The following is a 17,042-nucleotide window of genomic DNA, read 5'->3' on the forward strand; positions in this document are numbered from 1 at the left end:
AATGCGGATAAGTTTACTCTAAAATCAAAGTGTTTAGTCATAGACAAAGCACATGATCGCAACTCTGCCCGCTTTTTCTTGGCTTTATGCAGAAAGAACATTTCATCTTCAACTGAAAATATCAATCATAGATATGGTTCGTCTCAACACACTAAATATACGGTAGTCAATAGTGATGGGGTCAAATCAAATTTCAAACTCAAGGTTGCCAGAAAACTTGGAAAGTGAAAGCACCAGCCGATTACGTCGTAACGTAAACAGTTTTTGTTATTGTCGCTACCTTTGTTACAATTTTTGAATCCCTAACATACACTATTGTACCTGACAAAAGAAATCGAAGATTCGCTGAAAAAAATAACACACGATACAAGAAAATACCAATTCAATACCAGTTAAATTTGAGCAAAAAGCAACCCTGGTTATACGGAAGGAAAAATCAGGGTTACCTTTTGAGGCTAATAAACGGGTTTATGACATTTCACAAGTAATGTCATTTCCCTTTCAAAAGGTAAATTGGTAGCCCTAGCCGCAACCTCCCGTGATTATTCGTTTGATCCCCATCAGTAGTAATCAGTCAAGACTTTCCAGTTGTCTCCACGACAACCCCGTGCCCTCTGGCCCCATCCTCAAGCCCAAGGGTACACGAGTGACGGTATTTACATCCCTTCTGATGCCATCACTTTTAGGGCTAATCGTCAAGCTTTCACCTTCCTTTTACTTGGCCATGATCTCGTAAAGACGTGTAAGTCTTGCCAAAGCCCTCAATATTCCAGGTCTTTTACATGCCCACTTGAGGGTGGAGAAGGACATTTTTGCCTCCTGGGATCCCAACTGGATCCTATTTTCAAGCCAAAGGACCCAAAATCGTCACATGAGGCTCACTTTCACGCTTAAAAGCGCACTTTTTAGTGGTTGGAAGGTAAAGGTCGTTGATTCCAAGATTTGCAGTAACATGGGTAAGTTGATGGATATTGAGAGGTTTAGTTAAACAGACATGGAGTGTCAGTAGATACAATCAGTTGGAAGTTGCATTAATGACATCAATGACATGTAAAGTCCAAGTTAGCAAAGTAAGGGGTTTGCAATTCAATTTAGCCTTATTGAGGTTTTCGCGTCCAAACAAGAAATGTATTTGGGCGACGTAGGTAGAGCACCAACATTGCCCGTTAAAAAACAAAGGACAGAGGAGGATTGACTCTCAACACTCCATTGACATATTGGATGGTGCTTTGCATTTGGATAGGACAGTCAATCTGTTAATCTTGCTCCATTTGGCTTTCTTTGTCTACTTACTACGTAGACGGCTGGCTAACATACGCGCTAGAAAAAAAAATCGCCTTAAATGCGACCCCAGTTCACGCCCAAAATATCTCAAAGAGCGAGCAACTGGGTGTCATACAGGCCCTCGTGTAGAGCGCTCTTTCCTTGGTAGTAGTGCTAATTGTGCGAATAAAAGACGCAAGTTATGGCGTGTTTTGAGGACATATCAAGATTGGGATGAATGCTGACTTTTTTTTAATTGTTTGGATTGTCCACACGTTCGTCTTTATCCACAAACAAGTCAAAGATAACGCAATGATCAATTGGAACCAATAAACGAATCCAAAGTGGAAAGAGGCTTAAAATTGAATGAAAAAACTTATGTATGTATCTCCAGTAGGGCCGAGTATCTTCCTTTGAAACATAAAAGTCTTTGAGATTCGTAAAATACAAGTTCATAAAAGAATTTAGAACGTCGTCGAGATGGAAAGACCCCTGTAGGGATTGTTCAAATTTCAACGCCCAGCCCAACTTTATTCAAAATCTGGTTTGGGTCTTGAGGACACCATGCTTGCCAAAACCTGAAGTGCTCGTCACCTACTGTTGTGTACTACACTATCTATCTGAGAAGAAATCCCAACCAACTTCGTGAAGTAATTAGCGGAATGAGCTCAGTTATTCGGGAGGATGCTTGACGTTTTATTGCGGAGGCTTAATTGTGCCCTTCTAATATTCACACACTCACTTGAAGGCCTGTTCTTTGCCGAGTCTAGGCCACTAAATCATTAACATGCTCAAAGTGCTCTTAACAAACGTAAATATTTTGCCCTTGGCTTATTTCCTGTGCCGTCTCCATCCATCCATTCTAATCTGCACAGGGAGTAACAGGGCATTCAAGCCAGCATTGCTATCCATCCAGGATTCCAATGCTGGAGAGGGACCTTTTCAAAGATCGTAACGATATGCATGATGAGGCATGTGGTTCAAGTTGGACATGAATTGATCGAATATATGCACAATTGACTCATGACAATTCCTCGATTGAGTTGCCGAGAGGAGCTAATTCCCTATCTTCATCATCATCATCATCATCATCATCCAGGCCGTTACTCATATGCACATACACTCACTCACTCATGTTCGTACGTAGAGTATTTCCACAGAGTGACCGATCCTGGGCACTCAAAAAAAGCACTGATCAAGGGTAAACTTGTCAGAGATTTTCAGTGGTTAGAGGGGGCTTTGTTGTTCTCATTGAGTTCTGAGCTTTTGATAAAGTTGCTTCGTGTTTTGATAGTGCTCTTTCCCTCTTCTTGCAGTTAAAATGTAGCAACACGACGGCATCAGACTGAAAATAGATAAAAGGAATCAAAAAGTCATATGCTAATTCAAATATGATACTGAGAATAGATGCGACACTCAAAGGAACTGAAACATCAGAACATGATATTTTAATTGAATTGCGCAGATAATTCTTCTTAGAAGGACTGACAACATTTAGTCGTACGAGATGGAATAGCGTAAAAGGTAGAAATTCCTTACTATGGCCAAGTTACCAATAAATCCGCAATGGGTCCACCAAACCATCTTTGGACGCGATGCCAAACTGTCTGCCCAAAGCAACTTCTTGACATCCCAAATGATGTGCATATGCTAGTGAGCCTGTAGTGGTTCACCCCAATATGCCCCCCCCTCCCCTCTCCATCGACGTCCGAAATGGTCCATGTGTGGTGTTGCATACCGGGTACACTCGAACTAGTCGTACACGACTTACGACTTACGTACTACTTACCACTAGAGTACGTCGGACGAGTTAATACTCGCACACTTCTTGAGCCGCTCCAAACTTCCAAAACTTGAGCGATGTCCTCATGCCCTCATGGTTCTGCAGTTGGTAGTTCAGTTGGTAGTTGGTCGTTGGTTGGTGGACAGTGTCTGATCATGTAGTGGATTGCATTTCATTCAAATCATCTCCAATGGTTGATTACTTGTGCCGAGAGGGTTCGATTGTGAGCATGTGGCCGGATCAAGCCCACGTGACCTGGGTTGGGCGGAAAGAAATGTCATCAATGTTGAGTGTCACCACGGTGTAAGAATCAGAAGTGCACGGTCGAATCAACCATGTTTAGTGGCATCGCAGAAACACCGTATCGATTGACCAGTCTCTCCAATGCCTGGTCGTCCTCATCAATTTCGTCCGGCAGCAGCCCCAATGACGCCCAGAATGTCAACTATTTTCGGAGACGGTCATCCATTCTCGAGGCCGAACGGCGGAAAAGTCTCTCATGTGAGTACTCGTGACACGCCAAGACCCCAAGGAATGTTGATCAGGCGGACTGATTGAGCTCAAAACTGTGGTCGATTCCTTAGGTTACATCCGTGGGTTTGGGTTTGAGGATAAAACAACGAAAACAAAGATTTTGACAATTGAACCACAAGCACAGGAAGTAGGACTCAGGAACTTGATATGTCATTGAAGCTGGCTTTGGTTCCGCTATTATCTGTTTTTTGTGAAGTTAAAAAGAAGGAAATTGAGGGCAATTGCCTTTTTAGAAATTAATGGTTGTTCATTTGTTGTTATGACATTAGGCAACCAATGAAATGCATGCTAATGATTGAAATGTTGTACGAGGATTTCATGCAATGAAACTTAACGTTTCGAAGAGTCGATAATGTTTTCAATTGATATTCGGTTATGGGGACTTAATTAATGCAAAATTTGTCCTTCAAACCACAATTTACACGTCATTTCGAATACAGAGCATAATACCATTGCTTATCAAACACTCTTATGGGAGAACCTAAAGGTATTCATAATTGGGCAAAATACTGGTCATCTACCAGTCCTTGAATTATCAACCAATTTGGACAGTGTAAGACAAAAGGTTTCCAAGTTTGGGTCATATTTATCTTTTCCTCTTCTCATATTTACATCAACTGTTGGTCATTAGTTGGGGTTTAAGGTCATGATTCAAATGAGGTTGAGTTTTATCATTTTGGCTTAATGGTTCTTTAAAGCAAATCCTTTACAACGCACAGGTGAATGATTCTCTAGATGGATCACTAGATTTAGTATACAGAACGAGTCTTAAAATCATTGGGAGCATATTTCCTGCTTTTACTGATCCCAAATATTGTCATCAAAATTGGGAGACACATCTCATCTGCCACAATTACGCTCGATTGGTCTATACCATTGAACACTAGCCTACATATAAGCATTATGTGAACTTTGTATCTTGCTAGTGAGATTTGCGCAGAAACGATGGCGTTCCTCAAGGAGATAGTTTGGGCCCATCTTGAGTTGCGGTTCAATTCGAGACGAAATAATTGCCTTTTTTAAATGATTAAACTACCATATTCAGCACAACAAAGCTCAGCCAACGTTCTCATCAATCCAGCAACCCATCCAGCCTCGATTATGGTTCCTTATTTGGCCAGCCAAGGTTACATACGACTTATCACCACTCATCAATGAACCCAGGTCTTAGAATCTAAAACTTAATTGAATCAGAAATTGCGTTGGGATGCCGCTACATACATATATACATGCATACATTCAACATATCGGTCTGATCGCCATCAAAATCCAACAGAGCCGTCTTTGTTTCTTGGAAGCAGCCTCTATGCCAGAGATCTCCTCCACAGCATTGTTGAACCCTTCCTGATATTCGCCTGTGGGTCTATGGTACATTGTACACATAACACGATCAAGCCAATGTCAGGACGTGTTCATCACCCTCTCCCAAAAACTCAAGGGTCACAACATGCAAAAAAAAGAACTTGAAACATTTCCAGTCTCGAGGCATGAACTTCTTGGCTCTCTACAAGTGGACGCGAGTAATGGGAACACGTACCAAAACCATCATCAATCTCCACACCGAGTCACCTGCGGTTGTTGACGTTCAGTAAAGGGCCCATCGAAACAATCTAGTTTCAAAAGTACGGATTGGCTCGTAAAAACGGTTCGAAAGGTGGACGTTGCATAATTAAGAAGTCTACGTGAATGTCTTGTCAATTTGCAGACATTACAGCAGAATCTTTTGCAACCTCAAACCATTTATCATCATCTCGTAGCAAATGGATGGCGTGCAAAGGGGGCATCCCTAGGTGCATGTACAACGTATGTGTACTACTAAGGAGAGAGCGCATATCCACTCAAGAGTAGTTCGAAGTTCGGTGTAGTAAGATCAGGCAGGATTGAGCGGACAAAGCCGTAAACTCCTTTCGGCCAGAAACAAGCCTGTGGCCTAAATCCCAGACATATGTAGACAATGTTGAACAGTACCCTCCAGCCGAGCAAAGTCATTTTTCATATTTCCACCCAATCCGCCAAGGTTATTTCCACTTGATTCCTGTGAAGCGCCGAGATGTCCTCGGAAGCGCCTCAATTTCGAGAGAAGTGCACAGGGTAATAATGGTGATCAAAGGGTTGTGATTCGGGGTGATTGGTTTTCGGGAACCAGTTGAGTTGCGGCTTGAAACACTCGCAATTCCATTCGTTGCATAAAAGGCACATTAGAGTGAGTCATGAATGGATGGGCTTTGATGATCGGAGATGGCTGATTCACTGATCCTTCGGGATATCGGAAGATCGATTCTTTTTTAGGGAACATGTTGCGTTCATCAAGTAGGCAAGTCAATATAGAGTGCTTTTTCCACTGAAACTAAAAATGACCGACAAGTATTTTTATCTGAAAGCTCTGTTCAGTATTTCCTAACCAGGATAAGAGACTTGAATCAAGCTTTGACCACTCACATGTTCGTGCTCCATTCGTGTTCTAAACCAATGATACGGTGTTGTTCAGTCAACAGGGGCGAGGACGTCGGTGTTACCTGGGCTAAGGTCAACTCAAATTCTGCACAATGAAGCGTTTTCAGCCCAATACCCATTACATCAACAAAGCACTAGAGCATTTATGTATATGCTGTGTTTGGTATGTGCTAACTTTATTACGACTTAAATCATCGCTGTTGTTTTTGGAGCTTCTCTTACAGAATAGTTATAATAACAGCACGAACTACATATATTCGTAAAAACTGTTTACAAGTCTTTTATGACTAATATGCTCGAACACTCTCTTGGACTGTAGCATTTTTCAGTCATGCAGCTCCTGAATATTGGTTTTATTTATGAAAAGGAAACGCCCGTCGGGTCCATGAATTCCCGATGTCCCTTTAGTCGCGGTCAAAGTGGGAAGAAACATGTTTCTTGAGTATGGGGCTCATATTTTAAGGCTCTCAGCTTCAACTAGCGACGATCCACACGAATTGACCATATGACAGTTCGAGCAGTTACTGACTGTACGAATGTGGAGCATTGTTGATTTTGACCCAAGACGTGGACGGACTCAACGCCAGATCTGAATTTGATTGGACTTGAAATGACCATTCTACCATTCTCTACCCTCCAATATTTCAGTTCTTTGGACTTTGATTAGCCAGGTTACATACCTTTCAATAAACAACTGCTTGCGTTGGTCCTTAAGTTGTTTTGCTTGTATTAGACAATGTTGTGACGAATGAGGGTTTCAATTTTATATCGATTGGAATCTTACAGAATTTTGGCGCTTGATTGCAATAGTCGTGTCAATTTGAGGACGAATACTTTGATAATCTAAAACCGCAGACAAATTGTTGTTCGAGAAACCAGTTATCATCATTGGAACGTTTGCCTCATTTACAAAATGTGAATGATTGATGCTTCATTCAAGATTTGTTGGGATCAGTTTTCAAAACTGAAATGATTTTATAATCAACTAAAGTCCCTTACATCTATTCTTTGATCAATGCCTCATGTTCCTTGATGGAGAAGATTGGATAGATCATTCAGCGACAATCCTGTTGCTTCCAGGAGATAACCTCTTGATCTTAGACTCACTGGGGTGGTCAAGTTATATTGCATAGAACTTCAAGAACTTCAAGGTCATCTGAGAGGTTCAAGGGTTTCCTTCCAAAAATCCCATTCAATGAAGAGTCCCTTTGGCAATCCTTGTGCGGGTAATGAGGCACGTTTTTTATGCTATTCTACCAATCGTTTTGACGGATCAGTGTCCAAAAGCATTAATTGACGTCCAAGATTGCAGCTTTTCAATGAAGCCAATGCGATTGGTGCATATTAACGATCCTGAATGCTAACTTATTCTCCTCATTTGGCACCATTAAAGGGAATGACAAAGGCTAAATGGGTTCCACCTACAGACACATTTGGGTTGGCGAAATATAATGAAATTGGGGCTGTGCCCACTTTGAATTGGCAAATTCTCAATTGGAGACGTCTGTCAAAAACGATTCCACGGGTTGAACATGACATTTGGAATGAGCAATGATGAGTAGACATCAAAGAATCACTTCTAACGTTGGGAAACGAATGCCCAACCTAGAGAATCGTGATGACTTGGATATGCCAAGTCTAAAAGTCTAATCCTTCCACAGACCAACCAACCATTGTCAGTCGCCATTGAATTTACCGATCCGAACTCCGTATGAGTCATGAAAGACTGAAGCACACTGACAACCAAGATGAACTCAAGAGACAATGTATAATCGATAATCAAAATGCTTTAAATCATTGGCCTTTTTTTATTTTGAAAAACAGGGGGCAGATCTTGAATAAACATCAGCAAAGTTTTTTAGTAATGTAAGTAAGTGTTAGGCTCGTCTTGATTTGCTGTTTGATTGAATTAACAAACGCGCGTGCACTGAATATGATCAAGAGGCAATAAAAGGTACGAAACTTCTGCGCTTAAAAAACAACGAGAAAGGAGACCTTTAGTAAAAGAAAAAAAAGGACGCAATTTTTGTCCAGCAGGCATCGTCTTAGTGGAACTACTTACCATTGGCCGCTCGTTCCATCCAATGTATAGGAAAATTCATAAGTGCCATAAATGCTTGTATCAGAATTGTCCCCCTTTTTAAAATGTTCTTCTTAATCAATTTCCTATCTCCGTTTTTCTCCTATACCCATGAATTAATACGTAACCATGACACAGAAAGTACAATAGAGCTTACTATTGATCAATGATAATAATCTTAACCAATTCTTTTTTTCGTGTTTTTGTGTCTTTTGTATTTTTTCAGTGCTCAATTTGGCAAAAGGAAAAAATCATTTTGATCTTTTTTTTGCTTTGATATTGGTCAAAAAACTTTTTGGGAGCAGACATGCCGTTCAAACGGTTTATCAAAGTTTTAAATCATTTCAATAACGAATTTTTGGTTTTGTGCTTTTTTTCGCCACAATACTTTATTTCGTGTTCTGATTAAAGTCACAACCCTGATAATCAACGTCAGTTCCTTCCGACTCGTTGATTCCAGTGGTTGAGTATTGCGTTCAGAGTTGGGAAGCTTGAGATACGGCGTTCAATTTTGGAGACACCCCTACCCAAAGATTCCGTTTCGCATAGAATGGATCTGGGATCATTCACGACAGATGTACAGCTTCATTGGTTCCAGTTCTCCGAGGCAAACTGAATAATAATTAGTTATTCTTGGATGTGGAATGGGTGAGGACTGACTGGCTGGGGAGGGCGGCAGTTGTCCACCACAACTTTTGTTGCGGTTTTTGTGGGCGTTTCCCCTCGAATTTACTTTTTTGCATTTCTTGCCTCTCTGAGGGACACCTCAGAACTTAAGGGATCCCACCCTGCTAATGAAAAGCTTGATAAAAAGTAGGTCTTTGGATTGATATGTGGATGTGTGGATGTGAGTGCATTTAATTACCCCGTCCTTGCCATCATTCATAAAACATGGCTTATTCTTGAATCGAATTTTTATGGCCATAGTTAAAGGGTCGTAGAGGCTAAACATTTGAGGTGAAGACCTCGACATCTTTTTGTACTATTCAATAAATTGAACAGGAACGAACGAAGCCTCTTCAAAATCCTAATCTGCTCTAAAAATGTTTTTTATTTCTCAATGCACTTTCCTGTGCTAAGGATTGTTAAGATTCTAACATGAAACCTTAACAATCGTGACGAAACGCGTTTGATCAACAATTTGATCAATAAAAATGTCAAACAGAGGTAAATGGCTGATAAATGATAATAAGCTTCCCTCACAGATCCTCATTCCGAGGGAATTATTGAGCTTTTTCTCTTCATTAAGTTCTGTTTAGAAATACGTTTCATAGTCTCTTATCGCCAAATCGGATTCACCATTGAAAAAGCTGAAATTGATCGCTATGAGTAACTCTAACCACAAACTGAACACGTCAGGCTCCTCTCACTACATCCACAAACATATCCTACTCTACGTACTAGTCGAGCCCATTTGAGCATGTAACTTGGTAACTAGACACGTCCGACCCACAACTGATTAGTCCGGGGCATTTGATCACGAATCGCCAAAAGTGAGGAGAGAGAAAGAGAGAGAGAGGGGCCCTCAGTTCAATAATAATGGCTTGTCAATCAAAACAAAACACCCTTGGATGCAACGAGAGCTTGCCACTTTAGCCTTGACAATTGTTGTCACTCATAAGCGGGTCTCTCTCTGAAAATAACATTCAGTAAAGAGAAAGCCAACGTTCAACCTGAGAGGCAAACAGGAAGAGCTCTGATTGGCTTGGGTGGTATGAGGCATGCCAATGCCCAGTTTTCCACACTTGTGGCTCAGTTGATTGATGTGACGAAGGTCGTACGTACGATCGTAAAAGTGAATTTGGTGAGTGTGTTTTTTAAACTCGGGCATACGTACCCTTATCTTGTGATAAAAGTGACTATCTTGGGAACATGCTTGAATCGAGTCGACTCGTCATCATGGCCAATCGAAGCTTGAGTTGCTTCCGTGACAACTTAGGCCAAAGATATCGCGAAGAGAAGTTCTCCGCCCCAGAAGATAAAGTAGTGGACCCCATTCCTGACGTGATTACCGAGGCGAGCCAATCTTCGGAAACCTTGGACAAAGATCACCGATATCTGGACTTGGACAAAGGTCAGAGCATAGCTGAAGAAGAGTGGGCCACTGAGAAGGTAGGAGAAGTAAGTTGTCGATCCTGGAAACGAACAAAGTCCTGGAGCGCAAGATCAGTGTTTGGTCACCCTGTCCAACCGGCTCAAAAAAAAGGCTTGGAGAAAGTAGAAGGCGGTGTGTCGGTTCAAGAAGAGATTAACAATAGAAGATAAAGGATGGCTTGCATACATTCCATAGAATTAGATCTCGACGCAATTAGTGTTGCTTGAAACATTTACCAAGGAGCAACTAACTCGTCTTTGCTCTTGGTGCTGGGTTTTTGTTTCTCAAAGTGACTTACTCTAGCAGGTTTCATGGAAGACCTTCCTTTCCGATGGATTTCATCACGAGATGGCTGACAAAGTTTTTTAAGTGCTTCTCTTGTCAAGGATTCACTTCGAACATTTTTCGGTTTGGAACACAGAAGGGTGAGGATTGAAAGAAGGAGGGCAAAAAGGAACGAAGACAGACACATCTGGAATGGAAAGGGTGAAACATTCGAGACGAGGAAAGCCATCTTTGTACAATTCAAATGGGGGGAGGAGATTGCGGGAGAGAGCAAATAGAAAGCCTTGGCAATGTAAATGCACCGATCTCTCCAAATCCGGGAATGCATTGAGCAAACCTAATCATTTGTCTGGGAATTTCCTAGGGATTCAGTAGCGTTTCACTTGAAAGTATAAGGCTTCCATCCAGTAAAATCATTCAGAACTTTTGCTACCTTCCAGTGTCTCACCCCCACACCCGTTTATTTATTTGTCTCTAGAGAGGAAAACAGACATGCCGGGTTCAGAGACAGTCCCTGCAGCTTGGCGAGCTTGGGTGAATACAAACCCCGCCGAAAGTGCTCCACAAGAAGTGATCAACCCCTCAGAGGAGCAAGGCAAACGTTCGGTAATTTACATTGAATTGGCAAATAACTCCCCGGCGATCAAGCGTAGAACCCAAGACGCTGCCCCAGGGAACAACAAGGAGAACAAGGGGGACTCCAGGAAGCCAAGTGTGACCCCTCGGATCAGTGGGGAAAACGTGGAACGAAAGTACACGGTTCAAACACGCACGTCAGATATCGTGGATGTGGACAAAGTCATCTCTGAGTCACTGGGCGGGAATGGAATTCATGCCAAGCGCGTGGATGAGCCGCCAGTACAAGGTAGATCTTTTGCTGACAAGAGGAGTGCTCAGAAGACGTCAGTCCCCAAGTCTGCACTTCGAGAGAGCTTTTTGAAGGCGAAAGATAAATTTGCGGGCATGAACTCCGCGAGCTCGAAACCACCCGAGCCAATCTCATTACCAAAGGCTCTTGAAGAGAAGCTCGTCACCACTTGGAAAGCCAACCAGATTAAGAGCCCTTTAGAATTGAACGATGCCCATGGCTCTGGGATGGATCCGAGGAAGCTGCTCCGGCTCCAAAGTCTTGATTTCGAATCCAGTGTCAAGAATCTTAGTGATGGTCCTCAGAGTCCTTATACCCCCGATTGGGACGACCAAACAGGACCCAACTTCCAGCGAACCTATAGTTTAGTGTACAAGCCAGTGTACGCCGGTAAAAGTGTTGTTTCCTACTCGTCCTCAATACGGGCCAAAAACATAACGGGGAAATATCGACACGCCAAGAACAATCAACCTGTCATGAAAGAGCTGAAGTTCCACAACTTTGAAGAGATCACGGATACTGATGCCCCGACCCTAATGAGAGCCGAGAGTTTTAGTACGCCCACGCTAAAACGTCCCAAATCTGATGTCATGGTGTATGAAATCGAAGAAACTCCAAACGGGCCGCAATCCTCAACACCACATATCGACATGCCATCTCTCGATGATGTGGAAGCAACCCGACGAGTGAAGCCTGAAGATCTTGACTTGACAGAGAGCAACCCGGAGTTAGGGCATCCTTCTGAGTTTTCAAGCCCGAAATTCATCGACAGATTTTCCTTCATCACCAGTCCAAAGCCTTACAAATCGTTTGATTCCAAGTCCAATTCAAGTCAACCATCTTGTTCTGAATCTGACGGTCCATTATGGAGTCCGGAAAGTTTTGTACAGTCAAGGGGGCTCTCCTTGAACGCAAAAGGTAGGCTGAAAGTCAACGAGGGTTTTGAGTAGGCCTAACCCAAGAATGTCGGATGCACCTGTGTGAATATTTATGAGTAGACTCTAAATGCACGTATTCGACCGGCGATTTGTCACCTAAAACGCGTGTCCTCCTCCACTCTGTCCATTTCACAATGCTTGAGACAAATCTCGTCACGATGATTGAAGACGTATTTGATGCACCGATTCTATGTTCGTCTGTTTGTACTCTCTCTCATTAATTCCTGAAGAAGAAACAACCTTTAGCGAGGGAATCCATCATTACTAATAGGCCAAGCAGTCCTTGGTAGGTGCCCATACTGGGCCTAAGGGGCCCTTCAATGTTAGTGCTTACTTACCCTTGGCAAGGTAACTCAACTTGTGGTTAGTTTGGAGCCAAAGCCAAGGGTGCCGATCTCCCTCCCCCCAACACTAAGGGATGAGTCATTTAAAATCTTGGGTACGAATTGAACCATCCCAAACTTGAGGGTTTGTCAGATGTTTTCCGGAATTTGGCGAGTTCTGTGTGATGTTGGTGGTGTGTTTCGGAAAGAGTATCCCCTTCCATCGTGCTTGTAGAGCGTGTTCGGTGGCTAGCAGGGAGTTTGCCAGATGCCTTTGGAGTGGGCCAGTGCTGCTCCATACATCAAAAAGAACATAGAGTACCCTGGAGAAGCAAGAGTTTCGCTCAATTTCTTCCTCTTCTTTTTCTTCTTCATCTTCTCCTCCCTTTGCGTTTGCCCTGTAGATTCCATTGGAAAAGACATTGCCAGAGCTGAGAGCTGTGGTACTTCGACTTCGTCAGCTGCCCCTGTTCATGCTCCAGCCGCTCTTGCTCTTGCTCCTACTCCGAGTTCAGCACGTCCTGGGATGGAATCGGTGGAGAATGGATTGAGGGCTGCTCCCGGAGCACCCGAGCATGGAGTGAGCAGCAGCTTGTTGGCCGCCAAGGAGGACAGCTGTGATGGTGTGGCTGATCCTCTGGTTACCATTCCTGGCCAAAAAGATGAAGCAGAAGAAGTAGTTCAACGACAAGCAGCCGCTGACGATGGAAATTTCGAATCAGTCCAACCAAAGACTGGGTCTTTGAAGCACAAGACGAGGAAGAAAAAGAAATCCTCTGGCAAAAAACGCGATGTTGGGGATTCAAGTCTGAGGGAGACGGAAAATCAAAGTGCCGCAGGTGAATCATGTGCTTGTCTTGAAAGGGTTTTGTGTATTTGTGTATTCGCTCCAATGTGTTCTGTGTTAGTGCCACCGGGTGTCCTGTCCTTGTCCAAGTCCGTTCAATCGTTGAGCCAGTCGTCCCTAGTGGTGAGTGGCCAGTAGGGCCGTGAGCCTCCTTAAAACCGGGACTAAATGCTCTATAATATTGGCCAAAGGAGCGGGATAACAAGTCCAAAGCAGGAAGAACATTCATTATTGGCCACTCGCAACTAGAAGACAGGAGGAGGCATTGGCCCATTTTGAATTAAAAGCTTCCAAAGGACTGCCAAGAGCCGTCATCGTCCAATCGAGCAAGCAGTGAGGTTTGTATAGGAATAAATGTGATAAACGTGAACTCCTCATCAATGATGGATCCAGTTTTTGTGGCTTGTACACGGTGTGTCTTGAGATATATCTATACGTAGAACATTACCTTAAGGATAGCCATGGAGCGGGGAGTGTGTGTGTATATATATATGTGTGTATGTGTATGTGTGTGTGTGTGCCATGATCAACCTGAGACAGGTCCATTTTGGTGAATGTCAAGTTGGGAAGATAATCTCTAGAAATGACTGAAGAAACGAGTGTTTGTCACTATGTGTATGTATGCACATGGTCCGTCTTGATCAGTGCAACTGGCAACTCCAGAGCCCAATCTACTGAAAAGAGATGGCTTGCATCGTTAGTTGCACATCTTCTCCCTTGAAATTGTTTTCATTGCATTCCATAATGGCATTATTCATTGGTAATGACGATGACTTGGAATTCCTTTTCCTCTTCCTATCTCTTATGTATGTCCGTGTCCACTCTGTCCAACAAACAATGACCATATAATCGCAGATTCAGTTCAGGCAATATGTTTTTTTCCTTCATCATCCGTATCTCATTCAAGATGTGGCGCCAAATCTTAAGATGGGGCCAAGACACATCTTCATGTCTGAGGAAATCCCCTCACGAGCGTCAAGTTTGAATCAATCTATTGACAAAATCGATGCCCGTGATAATGAAGATGTTGGCTCCAAGGAGAAAGTAGAACACAGGGAGAAGGATTTGGCTTTCGGGATGTCAAGAAGGAAGACCTCGTATGCTCATACGGCCATCTTGGAGAGAGAACGGGCAGGATTTCCTGCCTCGGAAATCAAGCCAGCATATTCGGAAGGGGCAAAGGAGGATTGCTTGCGAATCGAGCGGAACTCCATTTTACGAAAGGAAGCCAGGAATATCCTGGATTTGGTGATGTCCCTGGACTCTGAATCCTACGGCCATGCTACTAATGCACCCACTGACAAGCCTCCGGATACGCCTAAGTCTGATTTGGAGTAGAATATAGGCTCAAAATCGAACCAACCAACTCACTCCGCAAATTTTAACATCATTCATGGCTAAACTTTTGGAGGTCTTTACTCCTTGAAAGGAACGAACGGAATTAAAGTTGAAGCAAATCTTCCTCACCGACTCGGAGTTTGATTGTTCAAGCAATAATTAGTCCCTTTCAACCATCGTGCATGACATGACAATGGCTCACAAAGTGTTTTGGGGAGAAATCCAAGGTTCATTCACTGCTTGCCACGAGCATGACAGCAATGAGTGATTGCTCAAGTCGAATTTGCCCGCAGCTTCAAGCAATGTACGTACGAGTACATGCAGAGATTCATTCTAAAGACGAGATCCATCGTCGCTCTCCGCTTGCCTCACTCACGACAGAGGGAGGAGCGAGTATTTCTTTAAAATGTCTGTCTTTTTGCTATGCCATTTTACCCCTGTCAAGGAGATTTCCACCGGATTTCGCAATTGCATTTAATTGCCAATCATCTTAATTCCGCGTTTCACACATGACATGGAGTGATCACTCGTCGATTCAATTCTTGAATGTCATTACTCAGAGCCTAAGTCACCGAGGCCTGGAATATTATTGTTCTAAATTAGAGCTACCAAGCACTTTAAAAAATCCCCTTGAGCACTGGAGACCGGGACATGTCTCTTGTTTGCACACGTCTATCCCTGATGGCCACAAACGAAACCATTTCTATGGTACAAAGCAATTTTTTGCCTTATCTTACTCCAAACCAACGTCTTTTGTGTCCAGTTCCCGAGAACTGAATCAAGGTACCGTTGCCTTGCGACAATCTTCGAGTAATGGCTCGAGAAACTCCAGATGGGCTCTATGCCAAGAGGCTACAAACAATGGAGCTGACAAAGAGCAAGATCCAAGTCAGCTCTCATTCTCGGCTGGTTTCCAAGAGTTGTCTATGGAAGATTCGAGTGGTGTGAAAATTAGCCAAGGTTTTGTTGGCATCGAGAATCAAGGTTTGTTTTGAGATGTGCTTGTGCGCTTGAATTGAATGTGATGTGGTATTCTACCCTCGTTACCGACGTACGAGTAGAGAGTCACACGTGAGCAGGAGTGAGTGTTCTTTGTCCTCAACCTCTGACCTGTAAAGTACCGAGTGTCCCTATTGTGCAATCTCAGATTTCAATTGAATTTTCCAATGACTGTCAAACTTGGCGAGCGAGAGAAAGAGAGAGAGAGAGAGGTGGTGGTGGAGGAGGACACAATCCTGATGATGTTAATGGTGATGATCTTCAGAGTCATCTTGATTATTCACTTCTCGGTTAGAAGTGGTTCTTTTCCAACGTAACCATCGTTGATGATGCGTCTCTGTGACTCCTTAAATGGCTTTTTGAACACATGAGGATACTCGATTGTTGCCTGATGCCATATTGGTCCGACCATCCATTCTTGGTTCGGTGATGCTGCTCCATTGGTTACTTCATAGAATCAGAGGGGCGGGGTGACCAACTGCAATACGTATCAAACAACTCCAACAGAACAAGTCTATGACGTTTAGGGAGGTTTTAATCCAGAGAGCTCTGGTACCTCATTTCGGACCAGAGCCCTGGGATGGTTGCTCCTTTGACGACAAAGCGTCTGCAGTGCTCAAAAGCCTCCATCTCCTCAAATTATCTAAATTGAATGACAACCAGATAAGATTAAGATGATCTGGTTGCCGTTGCAAATATCGAAAAGACAAAGGCCCTTAATTTGCATCATCCCAATGTGTACATATGAAACAACACACATGACAAAACCGACTCAAAACTAGTTCACTATGTGCAACAGACCCTGACGAACCTCGGGTTGCGTTCATAATAGAGTTTATCGCCAGTCATACCTCTTTTTGTGGATCCTGTTACTCATGAAATGGAAACAATTCCAAACTCAGGGCTTCAACTATCTCTTTTTTCTAAACCATCATCAGTTGGAAGTGCTATGCAAAAACCAGTCGAAATGCAAAGAGTGACGAGTTCTTTGGTCGAACTCTCCATTCAGACACGGATCATGTGGATAATCCACTCAAGTGTGAGCAAGCATTAGAAGCAGGATCTTTGCAATTTTTCTTTGTACTCTTCCCGTACGTTCCTTTGGCGGCCCTCGACGGACCTGCCAATAGTTCGTTTATGCATCTTGTTCTAACGTGTGGCAAATAGCTCCAAATGTTCGTCGATTATTTTAGAATGTGCTCAATTTTGCCCTAGTTCAATGAACGAGTCAAGTC

The 17,042-nt window shown here is 43.1% G+C and overlaps 1 protein-coding gene and 1 long non-coding RNA gene across 10 annotated transcripts in view; one reads left to right on the forward strand and one right to left on the reverse strand.

The window, feature by feature from the left end:
• Positions 1–17,042, forward strand: part of LOC131879738 (mucin-2-like) — a 42,443-nt gene that overhangs the window by 19,570 nt on the left and 5,831 nt on the right. The window contains exons 1-5 of one of the 9 annotated variants that reach the window (XM_059226133.1): positions 9,987–10,188; positions 10,973–12,280; positions 13,028–13,462; positions 14,378–14,792; positions 15,572–15,792. The exons of 1 other annotated variant lie outside the window; for it this stretch is intronic. In XM_059226133.1, coding sequence (XP_059082116.1) covers positions 9,987–10,188; positions 10,973–12,280; positions 13,028–13,462; positions 14,378–14,792; positions 15,572–15,792 — 2,581 coding nt within the window. Of the gene's footprint in view, positions 1–9,711; positions 10,236–10,492; positions 10,635–10,934; positions 12,281–13,027; positions 13,463–14,377; positions 14,793–15,571; positions 15,793–17,042 lie in introns of those variants that run through there. 7 more of the 9 variants (XM_059226137.1, XM_059226138.1, XM_059226136.1 and 4 more) reach the window with 7 other exon arrangements.
• Positions 10,545–13,045, reverse strand: LOC131879743 (uncharacterized). The gene is made up of 3 exons (XR_009373188.1): positions 12,639–13,045; positions 12,397–12,524; positions 10,545–10,681 (listed from the first exon to the last, which is right to left on the reverse strand). It is a non-coding gene; the product is annotated as an uncharacterized LOC131879743 (long non-coding RNA).

This window comes from Tigriopus californicus, chromosome 4, assembly GCF_007210705.1.
Source record: "Tigriopus californicus strain San Diego chromosome 4, Tcal_SD_v2.1, whole genome shotgun sequence".
In the NCBI taxonomy this organism is placed as follows: Eukaryota; Metazoa; Arthropoda; class Copepoda; order Harpacticoida; family Harpacticidae; genus Tigriopus; species Tigriopus californicus.